Below are 23,997 nucleotides of genomic sequence, written 5' to 3' on the forward strand. Positions count from 1 at the left end.
TATTATAATTGCATCATGTCACTCTGGAAATTTCATAATTTTATGAACTCCACTAAAATGAAATTGTAAAACATAGACAAATATGTTTTTGTATACATTGAAATAAAAACTAATGTTATAGTCAGGGCCATTAGTGGCTGTTTTACAGTTTCCAGAGAGTGGTGATGTCAATATTGTTTTGTACAGCCCATAAGCTTTGAAGTGCTCTAAAAATTCTTAGCTGCTCTTTATTAGCTTTTTCTATCGATTAAGCCTCACTTGCAAAACTTATTATAAACAATATTGAAGCTCTCATTTACATGTACTTCCATATTTGTACAATGTAACTTGGATAAACTAATTCCTGAAAAATAATGAAAAAAAATTATTTCACAAACATATGTACATTCAGTACTCCCTTCACATCAATTTCGGTACATTTTGAAAAAAGTGTAAATCAAACAAATTCTTCTACTTTGAATTTGAACAGGTTTCTCATTATGGTAATAAGAAGAATTGTTTCACAATATTTAAAAAAAACTTAAATGTGATGAAATGATTGTTTTGTCTAATTCCAAGATATTTATTTACAATGGGTCCACTTCCATTAAAAGTCTCAATTTGATAATTTTTGTCCTATCATTCTTTAACTCAAATTTGGACAATTACCGGTAGCTCGCTTGAAATTAAAAAAAAAATTATGTAGATAAAAGTATCTCAATTTGAGTTATTTAATTTGTGCCTGAACTTTGATTTGCATGTATTTTCAGGAGTTTTGGATGCATAAGGTACACAATAGTTCTTTTTTTATACTTTTTTCTTGGCCAGTCAATTTTGAAACATATTGTATCATTAGGGAGTTAGATAAGTTCAGCCTTTGTACAGGTGTATTAATTGTTGAGGTATATACTGAGGTATTGTACTCTTGGTTCATTAGGGGATCTACATGAATTTATGCATAAAAATACATTTAACCTGAATAACATGAATGTTACATTTGAATACATTTGCATGATTGTGGTATAGAGTCTGTATGTCTTCAATATTTAAGTTTCATCTTCATAGCTTTAAATTAAATTTCCTCTAATCTATGAATTATAGCACATTCAGTGACAATGTTCATGGGATAGACTGGGCTTTCTGTTGGTTGTGTGTCAATCAGCTGATGAATTTCTTTATATGTAGGTAGTTAACTGAACAGTTGACGAAGAGATTTAATTTTTCTATCAAACAAAGATTCAAATAACTTTTTAGAAGTAAAAGTGTCAATCGTCCAGTGAAAAACCTAGTGCATTTTATCAGCGGATTATCAATTGAGGAGGTAGACCTAGGGTAAAGGACACAACTCTTAAAAATCATTGGAATGTTTGTATTCAGTACTTTACATCAATCTCGTGTAAGCATCAAAGGAATTTCGACTGATTTCATTCTGTTTCAAATGAAAGCTTGATAGGCTTTAGTGAAATTGAATATGATACATATTACTAATTTTAAGTGTTATGTCTCTTACCCTAGATCTACATCCTTAATCAAGGGAAGGCCAACTCTGTCCTTTGAACAGAGTCTTTGTATGTGCTGTAAAATCCTGACTAATTTTACTACTAATCTCCTTATCAAAAGAGCTATAAAAGAATAGGGTAATGGGAACCAGCACATTTAATGTCTGTCACTCACTATGTTCAAGGTCATAAGTAAGGAAGTCAAGGTCACAGGAGATTTTTAGAAAATGTTTCATGTCAAGTGACAGCTGAATGATAAAAAAGAAAATTAAGTAAATTGTGAAATTCAGACAAATTACAGCTGGGCAATGATCTTATCTCACTATCAATTTTATTTAGTAAACTTACAATACGTGTGTCAATATCTGAAACTGATACAACAGCCTTCCAAATCATTCAACTTATGGCAAAATATTCTGTTGTTCATAGCTTGTGTTCTATATTTATTTGGATTAAGACATAACCCTTAACCTCTCAGTTAAATAATAAATTTTTGAAAAAACTACATTAAAACAGTATATGGTGACATCATGATGACATCATGATGACTTAAATGTGACAAAATAACTTGTAATTTTTGTATGGTAGGATTCAGCTATCATTTTAAATGCAAAATATAACAATAGGAATAACTAAATAAAAGAACGTAAGTTTTAATTTTCATGAAATTTTAGGCCTGAAACAAATGTTAGTGAATCTACATTTTTCACTATAAGTTGTATTAATGGTCCTCTGTGAATAAGATTGAATAGATTTGAGCCATGTACCTTTAAAATCTTTCTGCACGTGAACCTTACAGGTCCTACTCAATACCATGTGACTTTCAAGTGAAGAATGGGGTCATTGTATTAACCCCTTAATCAGCTTCCTGTACAAATAGGGATATACCTAGAACAACAACTTGTGCAACTTCATGCTGACAATCATTTTTATTATTAAATGTACAATATCTTCATAAACTATTGATAGCCACCTGTATAACTATTGATACTTATTTCATTCAGTTGTTATAAGAAACATAGCTAGAAATAGTTTTTTTCCTTCTCAGTCATGATTTTCTTTTGCTTTAAAACAGAATTGTTTTATTTTTCCAAATCTGGATAATCCTGTTTTAAATCTTAAAGTGCTATATATTTTCTTCCCATTTTGTCTATTTTTGTGGCTACCTTAAATCATGTCTGTGTTCTGACATCTTCTTTACCTTCCTATCTTTCTTCATATAATCAGAAAGCATGGTTTGAAATGTGCTTGATGTGTTACATACAATGTAGGCACAGGATATTATTCCAGAAAAATGAAAAGATGCATTCAGAGAAATTTTGATGGTAACTTAAGTCTACCATTGTCATTATTTGTTAGTGGTTTTCAAATGGGACTAGGTATATTAAATGATTTTTGAACCAGTTACTGATTTTTTTTTATTGGTTTTCAATAATGCTACCATTAACACAAGCAGATTGAAATAAGGTTAAGATTTTAATGGTCATGTAATTCAGAGCCAATAATTCCATCGGTGGGAACAATTGACTAGGTTGTCTACCATTGGTGTAAGTAAAACATTGCCAACATTTGGTGTTTTCCATTGGTACCAATGTATGTACTCTGAACGCATCTTATGTGTGCTTCATTGCTTAGGCTTTATGAAAGTTCAACAAAAATTAAGACACTTTACTGTAGAACATTATGTATATAAAATGACCTTATTTCACTTCAATGTATCACACAAAACTGACCAGTTTCTAATATATGTTATTTCCTTAAATTAAGCTAAAACAAACCTATGCTGGCTAAGATTTTAGATTCATTCATTTTGTGGGTAAGTAACAAGTCTGTATTTACCTTTTTAAGAGACACCCAATAGAGATCTAAAAAGTATCAGAATTTTTTCATAAATCATATTTAATGGATATTGAAACTTGGAACTAATCAACTTAATATGATGTATATTAGGACTTCTGAATCTTTGGCCATTTATGGACATTTCAGATAAACAACCCAAAGATCCGTAAAGAAACTTAGGCCACAGAGTTCATGGGTAAATCACTTAAATTATTGTCCAATTAGAAATCTTGATACATGTCACATTTGTCCACTTGAGTTCATAGGTTAATCACTTTAAAAATTATCCAATTACAAAGCTTGGTACATGTGTCATATGTATACTTCCATTTTTAGGATTACTGGACCCCTAATAGTCAGATGCAGAATACAATAATACTACTGGTAGAACAGATTGTGTCAGCTCTTGGTACTGAGTTTAAGATCTACCTTCCTCAGATAGTACCACAGATATTAAAAGTTTTCATGCATGATGCTAGTCAAAATAGAGATGTTACTAAAAAGGTAATGGGAATCTAATCAAATTCAAGTTTGATTCAATTATCAATTTAATTTAGTGTTTGCACAAGTATATGACATTGTTTTTATTTTTTAATAACAAATTTTGTGACGCAGTTTGAACGATCAATGTTCATTAAATGTGACTTTTGTGACATCTTAGGCTCAGAAAAAGTTTTTGGGTATGCAAAAAATTTCTTCACCTTAGAAATCAACATCCAAATCTTACAGATGTATATTTTCATGGGCTAAATTGTCTTTTTCCTCCACTAATGGTAAATGGAATTTATTTATTCCTGCTTGAGCCCCATTGAAATGGAAAAAGCATATGGACTGATTTTAAATGTTTAAAATGTTATAAAGAATTGGCATATGAATAATACTCAAGGTAAGTAAAGATTCTACAGCACATTTAATGGTGCAGTTGAAGGGATAAAGTCAGTCTTCTATTGATTTAATAACAACCTCATGATGAACTTCCTTAGGAAATATACTGACAGTTAAGGAGATTAAAACTTCTATCAGTCTATGTATGTGATGTAGTAGATATTGATTGAAAATTTAATTCTCTCAAATCTGAAATTCCCCATTGTCTAATCAAATACCTTTGGAAGTTTATCAGGTGATTATTTTTATCCAAGGAAGACCAGGTATCCCCTGAACATCATCATTGTATGTGCTGTAAAACTTTATTTTTTTCCAAGACAGTGTTTTGTTGGATGTGTGATTCATTTCAATTACATTATCTTCCTTTATTTGTAGCTTCTGAACTGCTTGCAGTTGTTTGGTGCCAATTTAGATGATTACCTCCATTTATTACTGCCACCAGTTGTTAAACTGTTTGATTCTAATGATATACCACTGGCTGTCAGAAAGTATGTTTCTATGTAATTTTTGCCATTAGCATATTCAGAAACCCGCGAGTTTGAACTTTTACAAAATGTCAGACGTTTCCTATCAACCATTGATCCATCAAGCCAATCGGTAAAACCGGTGATTGCATCATGTGACCACTGTGTAGTAGATATATACTATGAATGTTTACACATTAAATTTGAACAACAAATAATTACTTTTGTTTTATTTTTTACAACATACAATATGGGAATTTAATAAGTTAAATTTAAGAAAAATTTAATATGGTTTTCAGGTTGGATTCGTTTCAACGGAAATTCTAAAAGTTCCTTGTACTGATCATCCGTCATTTTACATAACAAAACTGTGATAAGATCAGTTACCCGCCATTTTTTATTGATCTATCAGCAATCATTCAGTCAGCAGTTATCGATCTGTCAAATTGTTACATGGATTGGTTTAAGGACTGTAATAACAGTTGTTTTTGATATCAGACAAAATGATTATTTATGTTTAGTACAGAGAAACTATACACAGTTCAATTTCTAGATTTCAACATTTGATTTTTAGATTTTGTGTAAATTTTTGTTGCACAGATAAAACTGTAACACCAGACTGTATTAACTTATTTGGCAGGTTTTATGAAGGTACATTCATTTGTAGGTACATGTATCAAATTTGGTGGTTTTTCAAAATTTCATGGAATTATGAATTCATAACTTTAACTTTCAATGGAAATTTTACATTGTGTTGAGAATTATGTACAGTTGTCAAGAACCATGTAAACTGGTGACAACTAACAATAGTTCTACCCAAGTAATAAGTTCTTCTAATGAAGCATTTAAAACACCACAACTATAGGTTTGATTAAAAAAGTATTGAAATTGTAGTTACTTAATGAATTTTTTTTTTTGAGAATGAAAAACAAAACTGGTTTTATAGACTCAGAATGTCTGAAAGATGTAGTTAATAATTTTGCTATTTTCAGAGCTGCCTTGGAGACCATTGATAGATTTTCTGATACTCTTGACCTTACTGACTTTGCCTCTCGTATTATTCATCCCCTTGTTCGTACCCTTGACACTCAGCCTGAACTCCATGACACAGCTATGGATGTTCTATGTTCTCTAGTCATGCAACTGGGGCAGAAGTTCTCCATCTTTATTCCCATGGTAACAAAGGTCATGACCCGACATAAAATACAACATGGAAAATACACAGTACTAGTCTGCAGGATATTGAAGGTAAAGTAAGAATATCAGCTCTAGTTTAAAACCACAAACATTTGCAAAAAATGTACAATTTATAGAGTTATAGGGTTGTTTTAGTATCAATACCTTTGTTCTATCAAGGAAAAGTTAAGATGTAATTTTCAATACCAACCTTTATAATATAGAATGTTATGTGCTTTATGACAGTCATGGTACAATACATTTATATCTATTCACTTTCCAGTAAAAAGTTTCAATTGTATGAGGCAGTTACAAAATATTGTTTGCTTAGTAAAACAATAAAAGTGGATGACGATTTATTGTTGTTATATTATGAGTTTGTAGACAACGCAAACAGAAAACCAAAAAACTTAACTTTATTTTATAGAGTTCAACAATAGCGGAGGAAGAAGATGATCCCGTTCTGATGAAGCATCGAAAAAATCATGGCAAGCCATCAGAATCTTCTGCCACTGGGACAGATACTATCATCAGCAAAAAACTTCCTGTCAGCTTTTCTAATCTCCAAAAGGTAAAGTGTTTGTCTAATGGCAATTTGAAAAGGAGTGGTACCATATTGAGTAAAATTTATATCACTATGATTTTAGATATCTTTCGTAAATCATGAAGTTTGCTGGATTATTAGACTTGCTGTTTTATAATTGATTCTGATTTCTCATTTAAATCTTTTTTAACATTGTTTCAGTCTCTTACCGCTGGCAGACGTGAAAATAAGGAGGACTGGATGGAATGGATAAGAAGACTCAGTATAGAATTATTGAAAGAATCCCCTTCTCCAGCTTTCAGGTCCTGTTGGGCATTAGCACAGGCCTATAACCCTCTTGCTAGGTGAGTTTTTCGTTTATGTAGCAAGGTATTTTTTATCATCTTATTTTTTTTTTTAATCTATGTCTCATTCTTTGCTGCAGTAGTGGCACCAGTTCAGAGATATTAATGCAATATTCCTTGTAACATTGAATTCATCTGATAACATCGTAAATGTCTGGATATTTTTCCACGTTCAAATTCTCATTTTGCCCCAATTTATAATAGCCAGTGTCAGTGATATGGACAGTTGCAAGAGAATAGAGATTTGGATTTGAAAATTTGTTTGTCATTGATCATGATTTAATGGATGTCATTAGCCATTACCTGTAAACTGAATTTGCGAATGAATCAAACTCCAAATATTCAGATGCTGTACACTTTTCGCCTAAACCTACTTGTATTGTAATAGATAAATGTAATAATCCTGTAATTAGCTGTATATACATGTAAATTTTCAGAGACCTGTTTAATGCAGCGTTTGTTTCATGTTGGACTGAGCTAACTGAGGCACAACAGGATGAACTTATCCAGAATTTAGAACAAGCTCTCAAATCGGAAGAAATACCTGAGATAACACAGACTCTCCTTAACTTGGCTGAATTCATGGAACACTGTGATAAGGTTGGTTTGATAGAGGCATGTCCAGCATACTTTTGTGTATGAATTGAGTTTTAGCAGAATTTCTCTTTTGATTTTTGAAATTTTCTGCCAAGATCCATATATTTCAAAAATTAAAAAAAAGGAGGAGTTCCAGACTAAAATTTGCTAATTTGTCAAAATTCTACAAAAAAAAACAAAAAACAAAAATTTACAACGAAAGACCATGGCACATTTATTTGCCCTCTTCCAGTGCACTTCAATAGAAGTTGGGAAATGATGTGCAGTCAAATTGCAATAAATTTCCAGTTTTTCAAGTTAAAAGATATAGCTTCAAGTGAACTTTCTTGTGGTGATGGAGGAAGTGAAAATCTTTTTGTAGGTAGGTTTTTTGGCCGTATTGTCACATATCTCCAACTGCTACCTTGGTATAAAAATTGAGGGACAAAGCTCTACAGGAGCTCTCCTTAATGCAAACAAACAGTTCAGTTCTTATATGGGAGCACTCAATTGGAGCAAAGGGATATTCATAGGATAAGAACCAGACCTATTTTGCAATAAGTGTGTTACCTCCCTTGGACGAGGTTTCAAATTTTATTGTTTTCAATTTTATTTTGTACTGAATTTATAGTTTTTAGTATTTTTTGGTTAAACTAATTATTTTGTAAGGCCAGTTATATACAATTTTAATAGATATATTATTACCAAAATTGTATTTGCAAAAAACAGTTTTTTAAAACAGCTTGTGTTAAGTTATGGTCAATAAAGGATATGGTCCCAGGGTTGTCAATTGACAGGAATGTGCTAGTCTCACAGAAGACTAAGGATGTTTGGGGTATGTTCATGCTAGCTGCATGGATGAATTTAATTAGAACAGAATAAGTAAAATTAAAGTTATTGGAAAAGGAGTGATTTAGGGGTGTTTTATGAATCTGCCAAGTAAACTAAAGTGTTGAACTGAATTTTGTGTTGGATTTGTAAATTGCCCTAGTAAATTCAGTACTGCTATCTACTTCCTCCTTTATCCAGTTTTATTTTTAAACAAAATGTTTATTTTTTTTTTCTACCATACTACTTGCTTGTTGTGATCTGAAAACATTCCTAAGCAGTAAAACTAGAATTTTGAAAGCATGTCTATACGATTAATTTTCTTGTTGCTTACTTGTTCAAAAATTCATTGAATTATTTTAAGTTTAGTTCACCAAGCTTATGTTATTTTTTAGAGTCTACTACCACTGGATTCCTCCCTTCTTTTAAATTTAGTTCATCAAGCTTATGTTATTTTTTAGGGTCCACTACCATTGGATTCCTCCCTGCTTGGACAAAGAGCGATGGTTTGTAGAGCTTATGCTAAAGCCTTACATTATAAAGAAGAGGAGTTTAATAGAGGACCCACAACAGAAACTTTAGAGGCTCTCATTAGGTACTATGTACAGTCAAACAGGACATTATGACCATCTATATTCAGGGCTGACTTTTTCAATAAAGAGACAAGAAAATTCATATTTTCAAATGGGCAAAATTTCTTTATCTCACCGACTGGTTGAGACAGAACGTGTGTGCTCTCCCATTGGTACAATAGTAAATAAAAGAGTTTGTGAATGATCAGATCTTACTTATATTTGTTTGAAAATTCCTTTAAATTATTGATTTTAACGAGAAGAAATGTTGATTGATTATTTCACAGAGTTTGTTTTTTCAGTGGCTGTTTTGAAGCAAACCTATATTTTACAACTAATTGTGACTTATCACTGGCCACATTGATACTTCATAATCAACTGTTAAATGTGGGCCATTTTAATTCAAAATAATTAACCAGAAAACAAACTTGATATGAGAAAAAGAATTGAACACCAGTTTTTATCATACAAGATTGGGTAATCTCGATTGCCATTGGAGCCTTGTTACAGAAAGATTAAATCTTACCTCGGGAATTGGTAATCTCAGATACCATTGGAGCTTTGTTAGAGAGAGATTAAATCTTGCCTCAGGGATGGCTAATCTCAGATACCATTGGAGCCTTGTTGGAGAGAGATTAAATCTTACCTCGGGGATGGGTAATCTCAGATACCATTGAAACCTTGTTAGAGAGAGATTAAATCTTACCTCGGGGATGGGTAATCTCAGATACCATGGGAACCTTGTTAGAGAAAGATCAAATCTTACCTCGGGGATGGGTAATCTCAGATACCATTGGAGCCTTGTTAGAGAAAGATTAAATCTTACCATGGGGGGTTTGAGATTTCCCTTTCTTGCATTCACAGGTGTTAGATACTTTATTTCTTTATTATTGAAATATCCCCATATGGTGCATTCTATATATAGTGTATGAATATGTTTAGAAATACCACCTGTCTTATTGGACCGTGATTTTGCTCTCTTTTGAAAGGTCATTTTAGAAAGGTTTGACTATAGAAAATTTGTCATATTGTGAAGGTAAAATACACAACTTCACTGTAAAGGCAGCAATTATCTTTTCATTTGTCATTTTGAATTTGTAATTTCAATTCTAAATGTATAATAACGTTTTGTACATAAAAAAGTCCTACTTCAGAATTTTAGAAATGAATAAATAATGTTTAGACTATTGACAGATTACTTGCAACTAGATGCATTTGACACAATAATTCTTTATTTACATTCTAACCTTTAAGTATTAATCTTTATAAACATCATAAAGGAGGTGATTCATGCATGTCAAAAACCCACCAAATTCACATTTATTTCCTATTCAGAAAAAGTTACTGACCTCACAACAAGTTGTTAAGTTAGTCACTTGGTAGCTGCAATTTTGAGTAAAAATTATACAGATAGTCTTTAGAAGTTGCACTTTGCTGGAGTTTCATTCTTGATTTGGTTGATTTTTGTGGAAGGTGAATGTATAGTTTTCTCCAAAATATACATCTTTAATCAGAAATGTGCACAATAATTTTGTGTATGTACCTCCATAAAGCATTATTTGTTCAGTGGGTAAAACTGTACCATGAACCACCTTCACTATTTGCAGTGTCTGAATTTTATATGGATAGGTTCTTAAAATGTGTTTGACTGAAAATTTGTACAAAACTCAATACAGTTTTCAATTGACAATTAATTTACGATTTCACCAAAGTTTATAGTCTGTTGAAATTAAATGGACTATCAATTTTTATGCAAGTGAGTTGTAATAATGGACAAATTATGTGCATGTATTAATTCCTCTCTGCTCTCTGAACAGCAGGATGTATGTTGGTATCCCTTTGTACTTCCATGATTCTTCCAACCCTCCCTTCTTTCTGTCTGTCTAAGTTTTGTTAAGTGTAGCTGTATCTTTGTAATTCCATATCATTACATTTGTAGTATTAACAACAAGTTACAGCAAGCTGAGTCTGCTTCAGGTGTCCTCGAATACACAATGAAACATCATAGAACAGATTTGGTAAGAATAATTTCTCCATCATTTGGTCATTTTATCTTCTTCTTTGACAGCTAGATATTTATGATATCACACCATGGATGATTTGATAGGAACTGGAGGTATTAAAAATTTGCTGTTGCGATTTGTGGTTGTGTGGCTGTGTATCACTCTATAAAACCTGATTGGTCAAAAGTGATGTTTCTTGCGTTACTCTCCCACACCATTGGTGACGTTATAGGTGGATGATCATTATAATTTTTGCCATGATATATGTCGAATATTAAGTGTACATAATATTCCAAGGGAATCATAGAGAAAAAGGTTTTATAACTCTTGAAAGTTGAGTATCACAAAATATCAACTTAAGTTATTTAATTCTTACATCATGACAGACTTGCCTAGGCTTGATTTTATGATTTTGAAATTGAAAAACTCGAGTTGATATTTTACAATATTTAACTTTCACTCATTACGAAACCTGCAGTATTATTCATTTTGTGAGGAGAAGGGGCCATAAAGGGTCTTATTGGCTTAAAATTCAACTAAAAATTAATCATATAATGTTGAATGATTAAATTGTGGATATATAGACTTAAATCCATAAAAAAATGAGAAAACATAAAGAATTCTGATAATTCTTTCATTGAAAAGACAGAAAACATTGCTTGAACTTGACCAGTATTCTGATATTTTGTCAATTTCGGTTCTTTTTGGTCACTTTCTGGTCATATTTTTGGCAACTTCATATTTAGTGAATACATTCATTATTACATAGTTTATCATATTTGAAAATATAAAGTTGTTCCTTTTTCTATAAAGATATATTCACAGAAAGTAGCAATTGAAACCAGGCTTCTATTTTTGTTTCAGAAAGTACAAGAGGGCTGGTATGAAAAGTTACATGAATGGAACAAAGCTCTGGCAGCATATGAATCTAGACTGAAAGAGAAGAATTCTGATGATTTTGGTTTGACGCTGGGGAGGATGCGTTGTTTGGAGGCTTTAGCTGAGTGGTATGTATAGTAATTAGTAAGTGAATAACCAAAATTCTTAAATTCTTTGGCACTTCATACATATTTTGGCTATTCATTCTTTTCAATTCAACATTCTACCGAATAGCAGGTGCCAAAATTCACCATTTACTCCATGAATAGGTGTATTCAATTTTTGCAGTCTTTATTTCCGCATTTTTTTTCTCGTAATAAATCGAATGAAAATTACTGGTTTCTGCCATGAAATCAGTAGAAAACAAAGGAAAATCTAAAATGAATAGTAATCTTTCCCAGAAATCGCTGCCAGGTGATGAAAAAGTCATATGCATTTTTAATCTCTGGCTTAGAATGGTTGAAATATGGTTTGTATATGGATATATCACTCTCCACATTTCTTTCTGTTCTGTCAATTTCAAATTAAAGTTTGGTTAAATGTGTCGATGCACATAGTGCAATATAATTTGGCAGGCTTGATCATACCTGAATGTTACCATGCTAGATCAATGGTATTTAGCATATTTTCTTTTCTCTTACAAATACTTCATACTTCTTAATTTGTATTTTGGTTTTAGGGGTAATTCTTAAATGATATTTATATTATATCGTTGCTATTTTAGGGGTCAGTTACATCAGATAGCTTGTGAGAAGTGGTCTATTTGCAGCGACCCTGAGAGGACCAAGATGGCCAGAATGGCAGCAGCTGCTGCATGGGGTCTTGGTATGTTTATTGTCAATATTATTATCTCCAAAAAGAAGTAACAACACTTGAAGCAGTACACTCAAAATCGGCATATTTTATTTCTGCCAAAATAACCTGCCGTAGAGTAGCTATTGATGTATAAATATGTTAAAATGATTTTATGTTTTACTCTTTACCAGTGATATACACCATGTTTGCCTTGGTTTTAAAAGTTTCCTTTTTTATTTATAGCTCAGTGGGATAGTATGGAAGAATACATGTGTTTGATTCCTAGAACTACATATGATGGTGCATTTTACAGAGCTGTGTTTGCCTTACATTCAGAGAACTACCAACTTGCCCAACAGGTAAGCTGGTTAACTCCCAACTAGGTCAACAGGTAATCTGATGACTAAATACTAACTAGGTCAACATATAAACTGGTGATTAACTACCAACTAGGCCAACACCTAAGCTAATTATTAACTACCAACTAGGTCAACAGGTAATCTGATGACTAAATACTAACTAGGTCAACATATAAACTGGTGATTAACTACCAACTAGGCCAACACCTAAGCTAATTATTAACTCCTAAATAGGTCAACAGGTAAACTAATGGTTAAATACCAACTAGGTCAACAGGTAAACTGGTGAGTAATTATTAACTAGTCCAACAAGCAAACTAAAGAATTACAGGTAAACTAATGGTTAAATTCCAATGAACTCAATAGGAAGTCCAATATTTAACTTATCATGACTCATTTGTCAACGCCACCTGTCTGCTTGCAGGTCAAGTTATTTTTAATGTTCATACCTGCTTTATATTACTGGTGAAGTTATGAATGGTGAAAATAGGAGAATCCTGTTCATAAATAAAATCTTTCTAATTGAGATAATGTGTGTGTGTTTTTTTTTATTTGGGAGTACCATATACTAGTATGAGCTTGTGTTTCTTTCCTGATCCACACAAAATTGGTATCCATCAATTAAAGTACTTTCACAGTATGCCATCTTTTCACTTACACAATTGATACTTAAATGCTGATTTTTTGTTATGTAATAGCAGTTAGATTAATTAAACCTCTCAAATTAATGAGGTCTTGACATTTTTTCTTAGTATTAGTTATTTTAGTTACAGACTGCTTTTTTATCATTGATTCACTATATTACAGTGTATAGATAAGGCAAGAGATATTCTGGATACTGAACTGACTGCTATGGTTGGGGAAAGCTACAACAGGGCCTATGGAGTAAGTGCAGTTTTCAATTAGCTACTGGTCTATCTAAATATTCCGTGTATCAAGCATTTTTTAATTAAATAGATCATGTGTTGCAGTCAACCTTAAACTTTCACTGTAATTTATATCTGTTTATATATTCAGGGTTGACTGCCATTCTTTTTATTTTTATCAATTGTCATCAATTGACTGTAATGTCCGATTGCAGTTGGTCCATTTTTTTTTTTTGTTAAAAAAAAAACTGCAGCAAAAATAGCCATGTTACATTGAATATATGTGTAGAGTATTTGATTACTTCCCTTAGGCTATGGTGAATGTGCAGATGTTGTCAGAATTGGAGGAGGTGATTCAGTACAAATTGATGCCAGACAGGAGAGACGCTATTAAAACAATGTGGTGGGACAGATTACAGGTATGATGTATTTACCCCACAGCTAGGTAGAAGGAGATATTGTAATACTAATGTCTGTGCACTTGTCCCTCAGTCACCCTTTTGGATGCAACTTCTCAAACATTTCTCAACATATTTTTTTCAAATTTTGTTGGTTTGTTAGCCAATATTTGTAGTTTATCATATTGCTCTGACATTATGGCAGAGCTATGTGTAGCAATCTAGTTCTTTAGAAAGTGATTATATTTTTAAACAAAAACTTCATTACAGAAGTATATCACACGATGTTTTCATTCTGATATAATATTTTTTGTCTTTGTGAACTGAAGGGTTTATGATAATTTGCTGTATTGATAGAGGGTTTTCCTGCATTGAGCCTCTGTTCTAACATTTTAGTTCTCTAATACCACGTTATTCAGAGGATCAACCATTGGCCCAAATGTATTTTGTAAATTCAGGCTGTACTGATTTATTTTTTCTCATATAGGGCTGCCAGAGAGTAGTAGAAGACTGGAGAAGGATTATCCAAGTCAGATCTTTAGTTGTCTCCCCGCTGGAGGATAAGAAAACATGGTTGAAATACAGCAGCTTGTGTCGGAAAAATAACAGACTGGTTAGTATAACCTTATTGTCTCTACCCCTATAATTTAAGTGAATTTGGATTTTAATGAGCACATCTTTTGAGGGAAGTATTATGTGCAGACTGCAGGTACTTGTTGACCCCACCATTTTACATACCTGTTAACCTTTGTAATAGTTATGTGGGAGATTCTCCCCCATTTATTAATATAAAAATTCAATTAAATAGTATTTTTCATAGAAAATGTGATAATTTGAACAAAAAATCTCTTACAAGTGTTCCAATTTTAAGTGGGAGTCGCGGTGGTCTAGGATATTTTTTAGAAATTGAGATTTCCATGGTAAAACTACTCACTTAAATGAAGTTCCCTTCAGTCAACAATTGCTTTCCTTACTAAACAAATGGTTACAACATACAAAATGTTTACTTGCCAACGGGAAAGTGTTACTAAGTATAACTAACTCTTTAACCCAAATTTCACTTGCCTGGGATAATTGGAAATAGGAGTCCTAGAATGCTGAATTTTTCATTAATTTTGTGGGAGTACCCCTAATGTTAGAGCATTAACAGAAATGCCTTCTAACAAAGTTCATTACGGGTACTTACAATTATTTCAAGAAAATAAAAAATAAAAAGTACAGATTACCAATAAACATTTAACATATTTTCTATACTTTAAGGCTCTATCTAGTAAGACATTAGTAATGTTGTTAGGAACAGATCCAAGTAAGCATCCAGATCAGCCACTCCCTACCGTCAGCCCAGAGGTGACATTTACCTACATGAAACATATGTGGAGAAGTAACCAGAAGGTATAGTGTCTTTTTATTTCCCAAAGTTACAAGCTAAAGAGACTTTATCAGTAATCATGCAACTTGTGATGAGTTCAATGATGACCTAGGTCCTTTTTGTAGACTTGGGAGGACTTGCCTGTGAGTTGAGTCTGTATATCTCAAACTTCTGTACAACACAATTCATGGAACAGCCGTGATGTTACTTCCTGGAATGGCAATGTTTTTTTTGCAATGAAAATGGATTGATGCAATTTCTTATAAAGACTAGTGTTGAATTGTTTTAAATGTTTTGTTTTAATGAACAGGAAACAAAAATATTTAAATCGTGTATTACCATTTGTTTTCTTATTCAGAACTACATGTATGAGGATATTTGGATAAATCAATCATTCATTCAAGTTGCCTATTAATGATTTTTTTCACCTTTTCTTTAACAATAGACTGAAGCATACAATAAGTTACAGTACTTTGTGGAGCATTCACTACAGACCAAAGCTTTACAGTTAATTTCACCAGAGGATTCTCAACAGAGACAAGAACTGAATAAACTCTTAGCAAGGTACATGTACAATGTATAGTATTGACAGTAACTACTTACATGTAATAAACTTAATAACAGTACAGACCTTGGTTGAACAAAAATTAGCTGAAAGCTATATCAGTGTATATTACATATGGTGTAACAGTGTTCTTTGTTCATTGGTTATTATGATTACGTGATGCAAATGATATTCCACAAACATGAAGCCTTGTTTCTATTTTTAAATTTGTTAGCGCTATGTTTCTATTTATATGTTTATTGAAGCTGTACTTCTAAATTTAGATCTGGATATAAACCTTTCCATTCTGTAATTACTCTCGGCCAATTATAACAGAATTGCCGCAGATGAAGCAGACAAAAAGAAAATACATTATCTACATATGTAATATATAAATTATAAAGGAATTTCTCCCAGTCAGTTGTATTGACCTCTGACTTTGTTCTTTATATAGTCTGAACAGGTCCATATATAACATATTGACTTGGTTAATATGTTATGAAACATTTTTACAGTGAAACCTGTCTAAACCAAAACCTGAATAATGAAAAAAATCTGTTTTAACCAGACACTTTCTTGAAGTCCCTTTGTATTAGTTTAAATGTTACCTTTGAACCTGGATAAATCAAAGACCTGTCTAAAGTGAACGCATTCTACAGGAGTTTGGTTTGGATAGCTTTCACTGTATTTATTGTGTATGCATATATACATGAAGTGTTTTACACGTATCAATATTTATGTAGCAGTCTTTGTAAGGATCAAGAAAATCCTGAAATATGTGATACACCCCCAAATAGGCCACACATTTTTATTTTTGTTATTAAGTTGCTTTGTAGGTCTATATGATGAAATGTATAATTATTCATTCCGATCTGTCTGCTCTACGGAGATAATCCACATTGAAAATCCAACAGTTTCTATTGTGAATTAATGTTATTCTTTGAGTGATCTCCCTTAATTTTGAATTCTACGGTACATTCTATATAATTGTTATCTGGTAAGAACAAGGGTTATATAACCTGTTAATTCCTGTTTACTCATACATTTTAAACAAAATATCAAAAATAAGAATATGGAGGCTATCCAACCATGTATCACATTTTCCATGATTCTTAGCTGAAGGGCTACTTAAAATGTAGAATATACTAGAAATTTGAGTTTATAAGCATGATAAGGGTATTGCTTTATTCTGGATTCAGAACCCCCAGGTTTCAGTGTAGTTTTGTGATCAGCCATAACAAAGTACTATTGATGAGGTTGTGCTTATAAAGTTTTGGTATTTGTTTTTAATTATTCATTATGTAGATGTTTCCTGAAGCTAGGAGATTGGACAGAAAACTTGATGGGCATAAACGAGAGCTCTATACCCCAAGTCCTAGATTGTTACCATAGAGCTACAGAGCATGATAAAGATTGGTACAAGGTAAGCTAAGAACTTGATATTATACACTGTAGAAGAATTTGTTTGTAGGATACCAATGTTCATGGCATTCCTTGCCTCTATTTAGACCATTGGTTCAAATTCTATTTTAAAAAATACATAATTTTATTTAATGTCTCAAAGGTTTAAATGAAATAAACATATGTACAAATGAAATGCAAAATTTATACAAACCAAGATACTTGAAACTATTGGAAAAAGGCAATTTCTGTTAAGCAAAAAAGGGAACTGAAGCATATGATTGATCATCTTTCTTGGGGGATATTGTGATAGGGCTGGCAATCCGTCCTTCCATACGTAAGGCAGGGAGAGACCCATCCTTTTTCCATTATTCCTCCTACTCCACTGAATGGAATTGAAAAAGGCTTTCACAGAATATTTATTACATGTTCCCTTTGTGCAACTCTTATTTTAGATTTTGATCCAAATCAGTTAGGATGTCAATCAATACATGTTATCAGGGGTGTGGCAGGTATCAAATTTGTGAGCATCGCTCAGTTTTTCTATTTTATTATACTGATTTTTCCTATTGTTTTTACAGGCTTGGCATGCATGGGCTTTGATGAATTATGAGGCAGTGTTGTTTTATAAACAAAAGAATCAGACTGATGAAGAAATGTATTCTAATGCTCCTCAGTCCCCTGGTGATATTGGGACAACCAGCAAATTTGATGGTGGCTCACCCAAACCAGAGTCAGTAAGTTGAGCCATGAGTCGATCTCCTTGTTAAAATCTGACAAAACATTTATTTCTAGTATTTTTAATGGGTTGCTCAGATGAGTCTACAATTGAGCTACTGCTCTTCTTAGTCCACTGGGGATATTTGGACAACCAGCAAATCCCAAGGTGGTTCACAAGAACCTCCACCAGTAAGTTGGTTATAATATTTCCTGGTAGCTCACGATTACTTGAGTTGGTAATTTATCTCTTATTTTCCTCAGTCCTCTTGTGCTATTTTGACAGGGATTAAAAAGATTAAGGTGTATCGTGCAGAAGATGTGATAAAAAGGACTTTTTTACCCTTGAAAAAAAAAAAAAAAAATGTGATGAAATTTTTTTCTATATTGTTATGTCAACAGACAAGGATCATTGACTTTAATGTAACAGGAAATGCCCAAAACAACACCCTTCCTTTTTTTGTTTGATTATGATTGTAATATTTTGTTTTACAGAATACAGCAAAGATGCATAAATATTGTGTGCCCTCAGTGCAGGGTTTCTTTAGATCCATAGCTCTGTCTCAGCAGAACAGCTTACAAGATACTCTTAGGTAAGCTGGCTTAATACAGGCTTCTCTTCAGCAGAACAGTTTACAAGATACTGTTAATTGGGTTATATTGATGGGTGTAAAAGTTTGGTGATTTTCAGGGGAAAAAGAAACGTTGTTGATTTTAATATTTAGTCTAAATTATTATGGAATTTATTTTGGTGTTGCTGAAAAACAGCAAAATTAGCATCTAGCAAAAAGACTATTATGCATTGAATTTAAGCAGCCTTTTCTAAATAAAAAGGCTTACAGGACCAAAAATGTCATATAGGTGTGTACTTTTAAGGACATTGAAATTTGTTCGTGTACTAGATAGATATGAATTAATACAAATTTATACTGCAATCGTTCTATTTGCATTGACAGCATCTATGGTCAGTGATGGTATATAACACTTTGGCTCCGCCTACTTGTGTACCCTTGCAAGAACTACCTGTTTATCGTAGCATCATCATTGGGGCCATTAGTGGGGAAGAAACACTCAGCAAAACTTTGCATTTTACCACGATTCTTAGTGTCATTCTTACTCTAATTCGTTTTTATTTCAAGTCAGTTCACTGTTGTTGTCTATTACGTGTATAATAATAGAAACATTTTGTAGATTATTGACTCTGTGGTTTGATTATGGACAATGGATGGAAGTCTATGAAGCTCTTGTTGATGGACTGAAGACTATTCAGATAGATAATTGGTTACAGGTAAGCATGGTTGTCCCAAACACCTAGGACTTTAGGGGCATAGCTGCTGCTATGGCAGGTGCTGTACCAATTCAAGGGTTTAAATTTACTTTCTAGAATGTAAGGTCCCAGGCCTTTTTAGTTGGAAATTGATGGTTCACTTGAGAAAAAGCAAATGTCCACAACAAAGTGTCAGTGAAAAGAATTGAAGGTCTTGGACCCATGTAAAAAAAAAAAATAAAGGCCCTTGGTCAGAAATTGAGGGTCAATAACTTTCCACCATATGTTATACTGCGAAAGTACTATTGTTCGTGGAGTACCAATTTTCGTGGTTTTTGTGGATAAAGTCAAACCACGAAATTTGGTCACCAATGAATAGAAGACTTCCATTGATGTGTAAAATCACGATTTCAAGAATCCATAAACTTGTGTTTCTTCCCTGATCCACAAAAATTGGTATCCATGAATTAAAGCACTTTCACAATATCTTATTTATACTAAAGGTTAAAAAATACAAGAATTTAATGTGACATGCATTTTGACCCTCTCAATTTTTGCAAGCTGTCTGACATGATAATGATACATATTCTGGCACCAATCCCCTGAAATCCCCTGATGCAAATGCTCAATTTCCTTTCAAGCTATTCTCATGAAAAGACTACTGTTGTCTCAGTAAGCATGTCTAAGGTGGAGCACAAGACCTTGGACTTACTCATTTGGTACATTAACCTTCTACTGTATGTGTATTTTAAATCTTAGTAACAACTCTAGTTAGCTGGTAGATGTTTATTATTAGCTAACTTAATATATCAAAATGTTAACTTTTGTTTTGTCTACTAAAGAACTAGTTCTGGGTGCTGATATTCAAATATGTGAAATACATCATGGTTTTCTTTTATAAGGTGATTCCCCAGTTGATAGCCAGAATAGACACCCCTAGGAACTTGGTTGGCAGGTTGATATCACAACTCTTAATTGATGTAGGGAAAGCCCATCCACAGGTAAGATATTTAAAGACTAATCAAAGAACCAAGGTTATAGCGGTAATCAAAAAAATGTAATCCAGGGACAAAGACCAGACTTGGAAAACATACACACAACAAAGAACATAAAGTAACTAAAATAGTACATATGAAGTAACAAAAGGAAATGAGCAACTCGGACTCCACTAAAAACTGGGAGCATGGACCAGATGCACTGGTAGGGTAAGCATGCCCTGCTTTTCTAGAAACATCCGTAAAAAACGAGGTTTATGATTTCCATGCATTACCAGATTTTCTCTTTTACTGCTGCTTCACTGCTGTTTTATTTCATTTTATTCCCCCAAGAATTAACTGGACAAAAAAAAGAGACATCATCTCAAAATTACATATTGTTGCAGTACCTGTCTTAGATGGTTCAAAGAATAAAAATATCATATATATATTTGGGAATATGTTCATTCGATGATATCTGCAAAAGTTAGTATTCATGAAAATTAATACAGAGACTGCCTCAGTGTGGTCCCTAAAATAACATATATTAAGGGTGAGTGAAATTTGCAGCAAATGCAATGTACATGTATTATCCTAAATATGTACATGTAAGAACCCAATTCCAGATCATACAAGATAAACAAAAAAGTTCCTGTATTGGGACAGGTGCAACAGATGTGGTAGAATTGAACTGGTATGATGGGAGCCCAACCCTACCATTAGCTAATGTAGTCAATGAAAACACAATAACACACACTGAAGCTGAATACAAAAGATATCTCAGTTAAATGTATTATTGTAAAAATTTTTTGAACAAGATATGCATGTTCTGTTACTTTTAAATGCATTGTTCATAATTTTTATTTTAGAAATCAGAATTTAAATGTTGATATATATGTATACAGTGGAACCCCCATAAACCGGCCCCTCTGAAAACCGTATATTTATTTTTGGTCCAGAATTAACGCCAATATATTCAAGTAAAAAAGTCCTCTGAATACCGGCCTCTCTAAATTCCAAATTCCGGCGAAACATATGTTTTCATACAATATTGACCTCTTAAAACCGGCCGACAAAATCTGTTTACCTAAGAAATCGGTGAACCCTGTTACCTGTCACTCTGTGTATTGATTATTGATTGACATATTTTACATGTAAACCATTGCCGCCGGACTATTTACCTTGTTATGTAAACATGTTATACAGGTGCAAATCATAATTAAATGTAATTATCAAACATCAAAACATAATAATTGAACAAATCGGCTTGTAAAGATAATGATTAAAAGGCAATTTAGCTTGCACACACAATGATCGACGTGGTTTACCACATGTATATTTTTAATTTGTTTTTAAACCCATGAATATCAAACGTTTTTGTACATTTAAATGCTGACACAGATATACAGGTTATTCAAGGTCAGTGACCCCCGATATCGATGTATTTATGGTATTCTATAAATAAACTTGTAAAATAACAACACCATGGATATAAATATTTATTCAATGAAACATACATGTATTACAAAAAAAAACATTTGAAAAGATACAATGCACTGCACAAACTGTCAACATGCTTTAAAAATGAAATGAGGGTATTTTGCAGACATAGATTAATCATAGTTGTATACTTCCGGAACCAGTTTCCAGAGAAACAAAGTCAATTTCCGGTACCTCTGGGAACCGGACCCTCTGAAAACCGGCCGATTTCGTCAGTCCCAGTGATGGCCGGTTTACAGAGGTTGCACTGTATATATATAAGGTGCTTTTTGAAATTTTTCTTTATTAACATCCGAAAACTTAAGTTTTGAAATTTATGTGAACCGTACTTAAGATACAGTTTGATCAAAATTATATTCAAAATGTCAGTTCTTCTAAATATTAGTAAATTTTTCTAATTTCAGGCTTTAATCTATCCTCTAACTGTAGCCTCTAAATCTAACGTAATGGCTCGTCAGGTGTCAGCCAATAAAGTACTGAAAAGTATGAGAGAACACAGCAGTAACCTTGTACAACAGGCCATGTTGGTAAGACATGTTGGTAAGGCGTGTTGGTAAGACAGGTTGGTAAGACAGGTTGGCAAGACATATTGGTAAGACATTTTGATAAGACAGAATTGATGGTGGTTTTAGGTGGGTAGTTATGGTGCCTTACAACACTGGAAAATTAACAGGCATTTAGGGGATGGGTATTAAGTTCAAGTGATGGAGCTGTAGAAAGCAAAGAGAAATATTGTAGAAGGATATGGTGCCTAAATGACTAGAGCACTGAAAAACCAAGGAAAATATTTTGGAGTTATGGCATCCTAGTGATCAGAACACTTAAAAAAATGAAAGGAATTATTCTTTGGGCATGGTGTCCAAGTAATTAGAGCAATGGAAAACTTTTGAAGACATTTGGGGTATGGGGTTTGAATGATCAAAGTACTGGAAAAACCAAGGGCGATATGTGTGAATTGTAGCATCCTAGTGATAAGAACAATAAACCCAATGAAATCATTTTTGGATATGATATCTAAGTGATTAGAGCATTATAAAAACCAAGGGGGTAGGGGCATGGATTCTAAGCCAAAAGTTGTCAAGTTATTACTTTATTTTGATTGACAGAAATTTTTGATACTAGAATACTATCAACTGCTCTCATAGAATGATGCTGTTTCCCTCATTTTGAGTGACCTGTCATTCCTTACTTTTTATTCATACATACTTTGATGTTTATCAACAAATTTAACTCAATCTGTTCTATGTATTATATTAATGAAGATGGAGTTTTAACCTTGTTGCTATTTTTAGGTGAGTGAAGAACTGATTAGAGTAGCTATTCTATGGCATGAACTTTGGCATGAGGGTCTAGAGGAAGCTTCAAGGTTGTATTTTGGAGAGAGGGATGTAAAGGGAATGTTCAACACACTAGAGCCATTACATAGCATGATGGAGAGGGGACCACAGACTCTCAAAGAGACCTCCTTCAATCAGGTATGTACTGGGAATATTAGAAAGGAGACCTCAGACTCTCAAAGAGACTTCCTTCAATCAGGTATGTACTGGGAATGTTAGAAAGGAGACCTCAGACTCTTAAGGAGACTTCTTTCAATCAGGTATGTACTGGGAATATTAGAAAGGAGACCACAGACTCTCAAAGAGACCTCCTTCAATCAGGTATGTACTGGGAATGTTAGAAAGGAGACCTCAGACTCTTAAGGAGACTTCTTTCAATCAGGTATGTACTGGGAATGTTGGAAAGGAGACCACAGACTCTCAAAGAGACCTCCTTCAATCAGGTATGTACTGGGAATGTTAGAAAGGAGACCTCAGACTCTTAAGGAGACTTCTTTCAATCAGGTATGTACTGGGAATGTTAGAAAGGAGACCTCAGACTCTTAAGGAGACTTCTTTCAATCAGGTATGTGCTGGGAATGTTAGAAAGGAGACCTCAGACTCTTAAGGAGACTTCTTTCAATCAGGTATGTGCTGGGAATGTTAGAAAGGAGACCTCAGACTCTTAAGGAGACTTCTTTCAATCAGGTTTGTACTGGGAATGTTAGAAAGGAGACCACAGACTCTCAAAGAGACCTCCTTCAATCAGGTATGTACTGGGAATGTTAGAAAGGAGACCTCAGACTCTTAAGGAGACTTCTTTCAATCAGGTATGTACTGGGAATGTTAGAAAGGAGACCTCAGACTCTCAAAGAGACTTCTTTCAATCAGGTATGTACTGGG

The 23,997-nt window shown here is 33.1% G+C and overlaps 1 protein-coding gene across 7 annotated transcripts in view; it reads left to right on the plus strand.

The window, feature by feature from the left end:
* Positions 1 to 23,997, plus strand: part of LOC148602178 (serine/threonine-protein kinase mTOR-like) — a 62,506-nt gene that overhangs the window by 27,971 nt on the left and 10,538 nt on the right. For 5 of the 7 annotated variants that reach the window (XM_088556901.1, XM_088556907.1, XM_088556904.1 and 2 more), the window contains 24 exons: positions 750 to 767; positions 3,654 to 3,821; positions 4,578 to 4,690; positions 5,659 to 5,914; positions 6,270 to 6,413; positions 6,588 to 6,730; positions 7,168 to 7,330; positions 8,596 to 8,729; positions 10,646 to 10,724; positions 11,574 to 11,716; positions 12,313 to 12,413; positions 12,627 to 12,742; positions 13,550 to 13,627; positions 13,920 to 14,027; positions 14,494 to 14,619; positions 15,267 to 15,398; positions 15,821 to 15,939; positions 17,225 to 17,342; positions 17,902 to 18,057; positions 18,533 to 18,630; positions 19,229 to 19,325; positions 20,207 to 20,305; positions 22,183 to 22,305; positions 23,071 to 23,253. In XM_088556901.1, the coding sequence (XP_088413027.1) occupies positions 750 to 767; positions 3,654 to 3,821; positions 4,578 to 4,690; positions 5,659 to 5,914; positions 6,270 to 6,413; positions 6,588 to 6,730; positions 7,168 to 7,330; positions 8,596 to 8,729; positions 10,646 to 10,724; positions 11,574 to 11,716; positions 12,313 to 12,413; positions 12,627 to 12,742; positions 13,550 to 13,627; positions 13,920 to 14,027; positions 14,494 to 14,619; positions 15,267 to 15,398; positions 15,821 to 15,939; positions 17,225 to 17,342; positions 17,902 to 18,057; positions 18,533 to 18,630; positions 19,229 to 19,325; positions 20,207 to 20,305; positions 22,183 to 22,305; positions 23,071 to 23,253 (3,015 nt within the window). The remainder of the gene's footprint in view (positions 1 to 749; positions 768 to 3,653; positions 3,822 to 4,577; positions 4,691 to 5,658; positions 5,915 to 6,269; positions 6,414 to 6,587; positions 6,731 to 7,167; positions 7,331 to 8,595; positions 8,730 to 10,645; positions 10,725 to 11,573; positions 11,717 to 12,312; positions 12,414 to 12,626; positions 12,743 to 13,549; positions 13,628 to 13,919; positions 14,028 to 14,493; positions 14,620 to 15,266; positions 15,399 to 15,820; positions 15,940 to 17,224; positions 17,343 to 17,901; positions 18,058 to 18,532; positions 18,631 to 19,228; positions 19,326 to 20,206; positions 20,306 to 22,182; positions 22,306 to 23,070; positions 23,254 to 23,997) is intronic. The other 2 variants (XM_088556905.1, XM_088556906.1) reach the window with 1 other exon arrangement.

This window comes from Perna viridis, chromosome 12, assembly GCF_037379345.1.
Source record: "Perna viridis isolate PV_CMFRI_1.1 ecotype Kerala chromosome 12, ASM3737934v1, whole genome shotgun sequence".
NCBI classification, from domain to species: domain Eukaryota; kingdom Metazoa; phylum Mollusca; class Bivalvia; order Mytilida; family Mytilidae; genus Perna; species Perna viridis.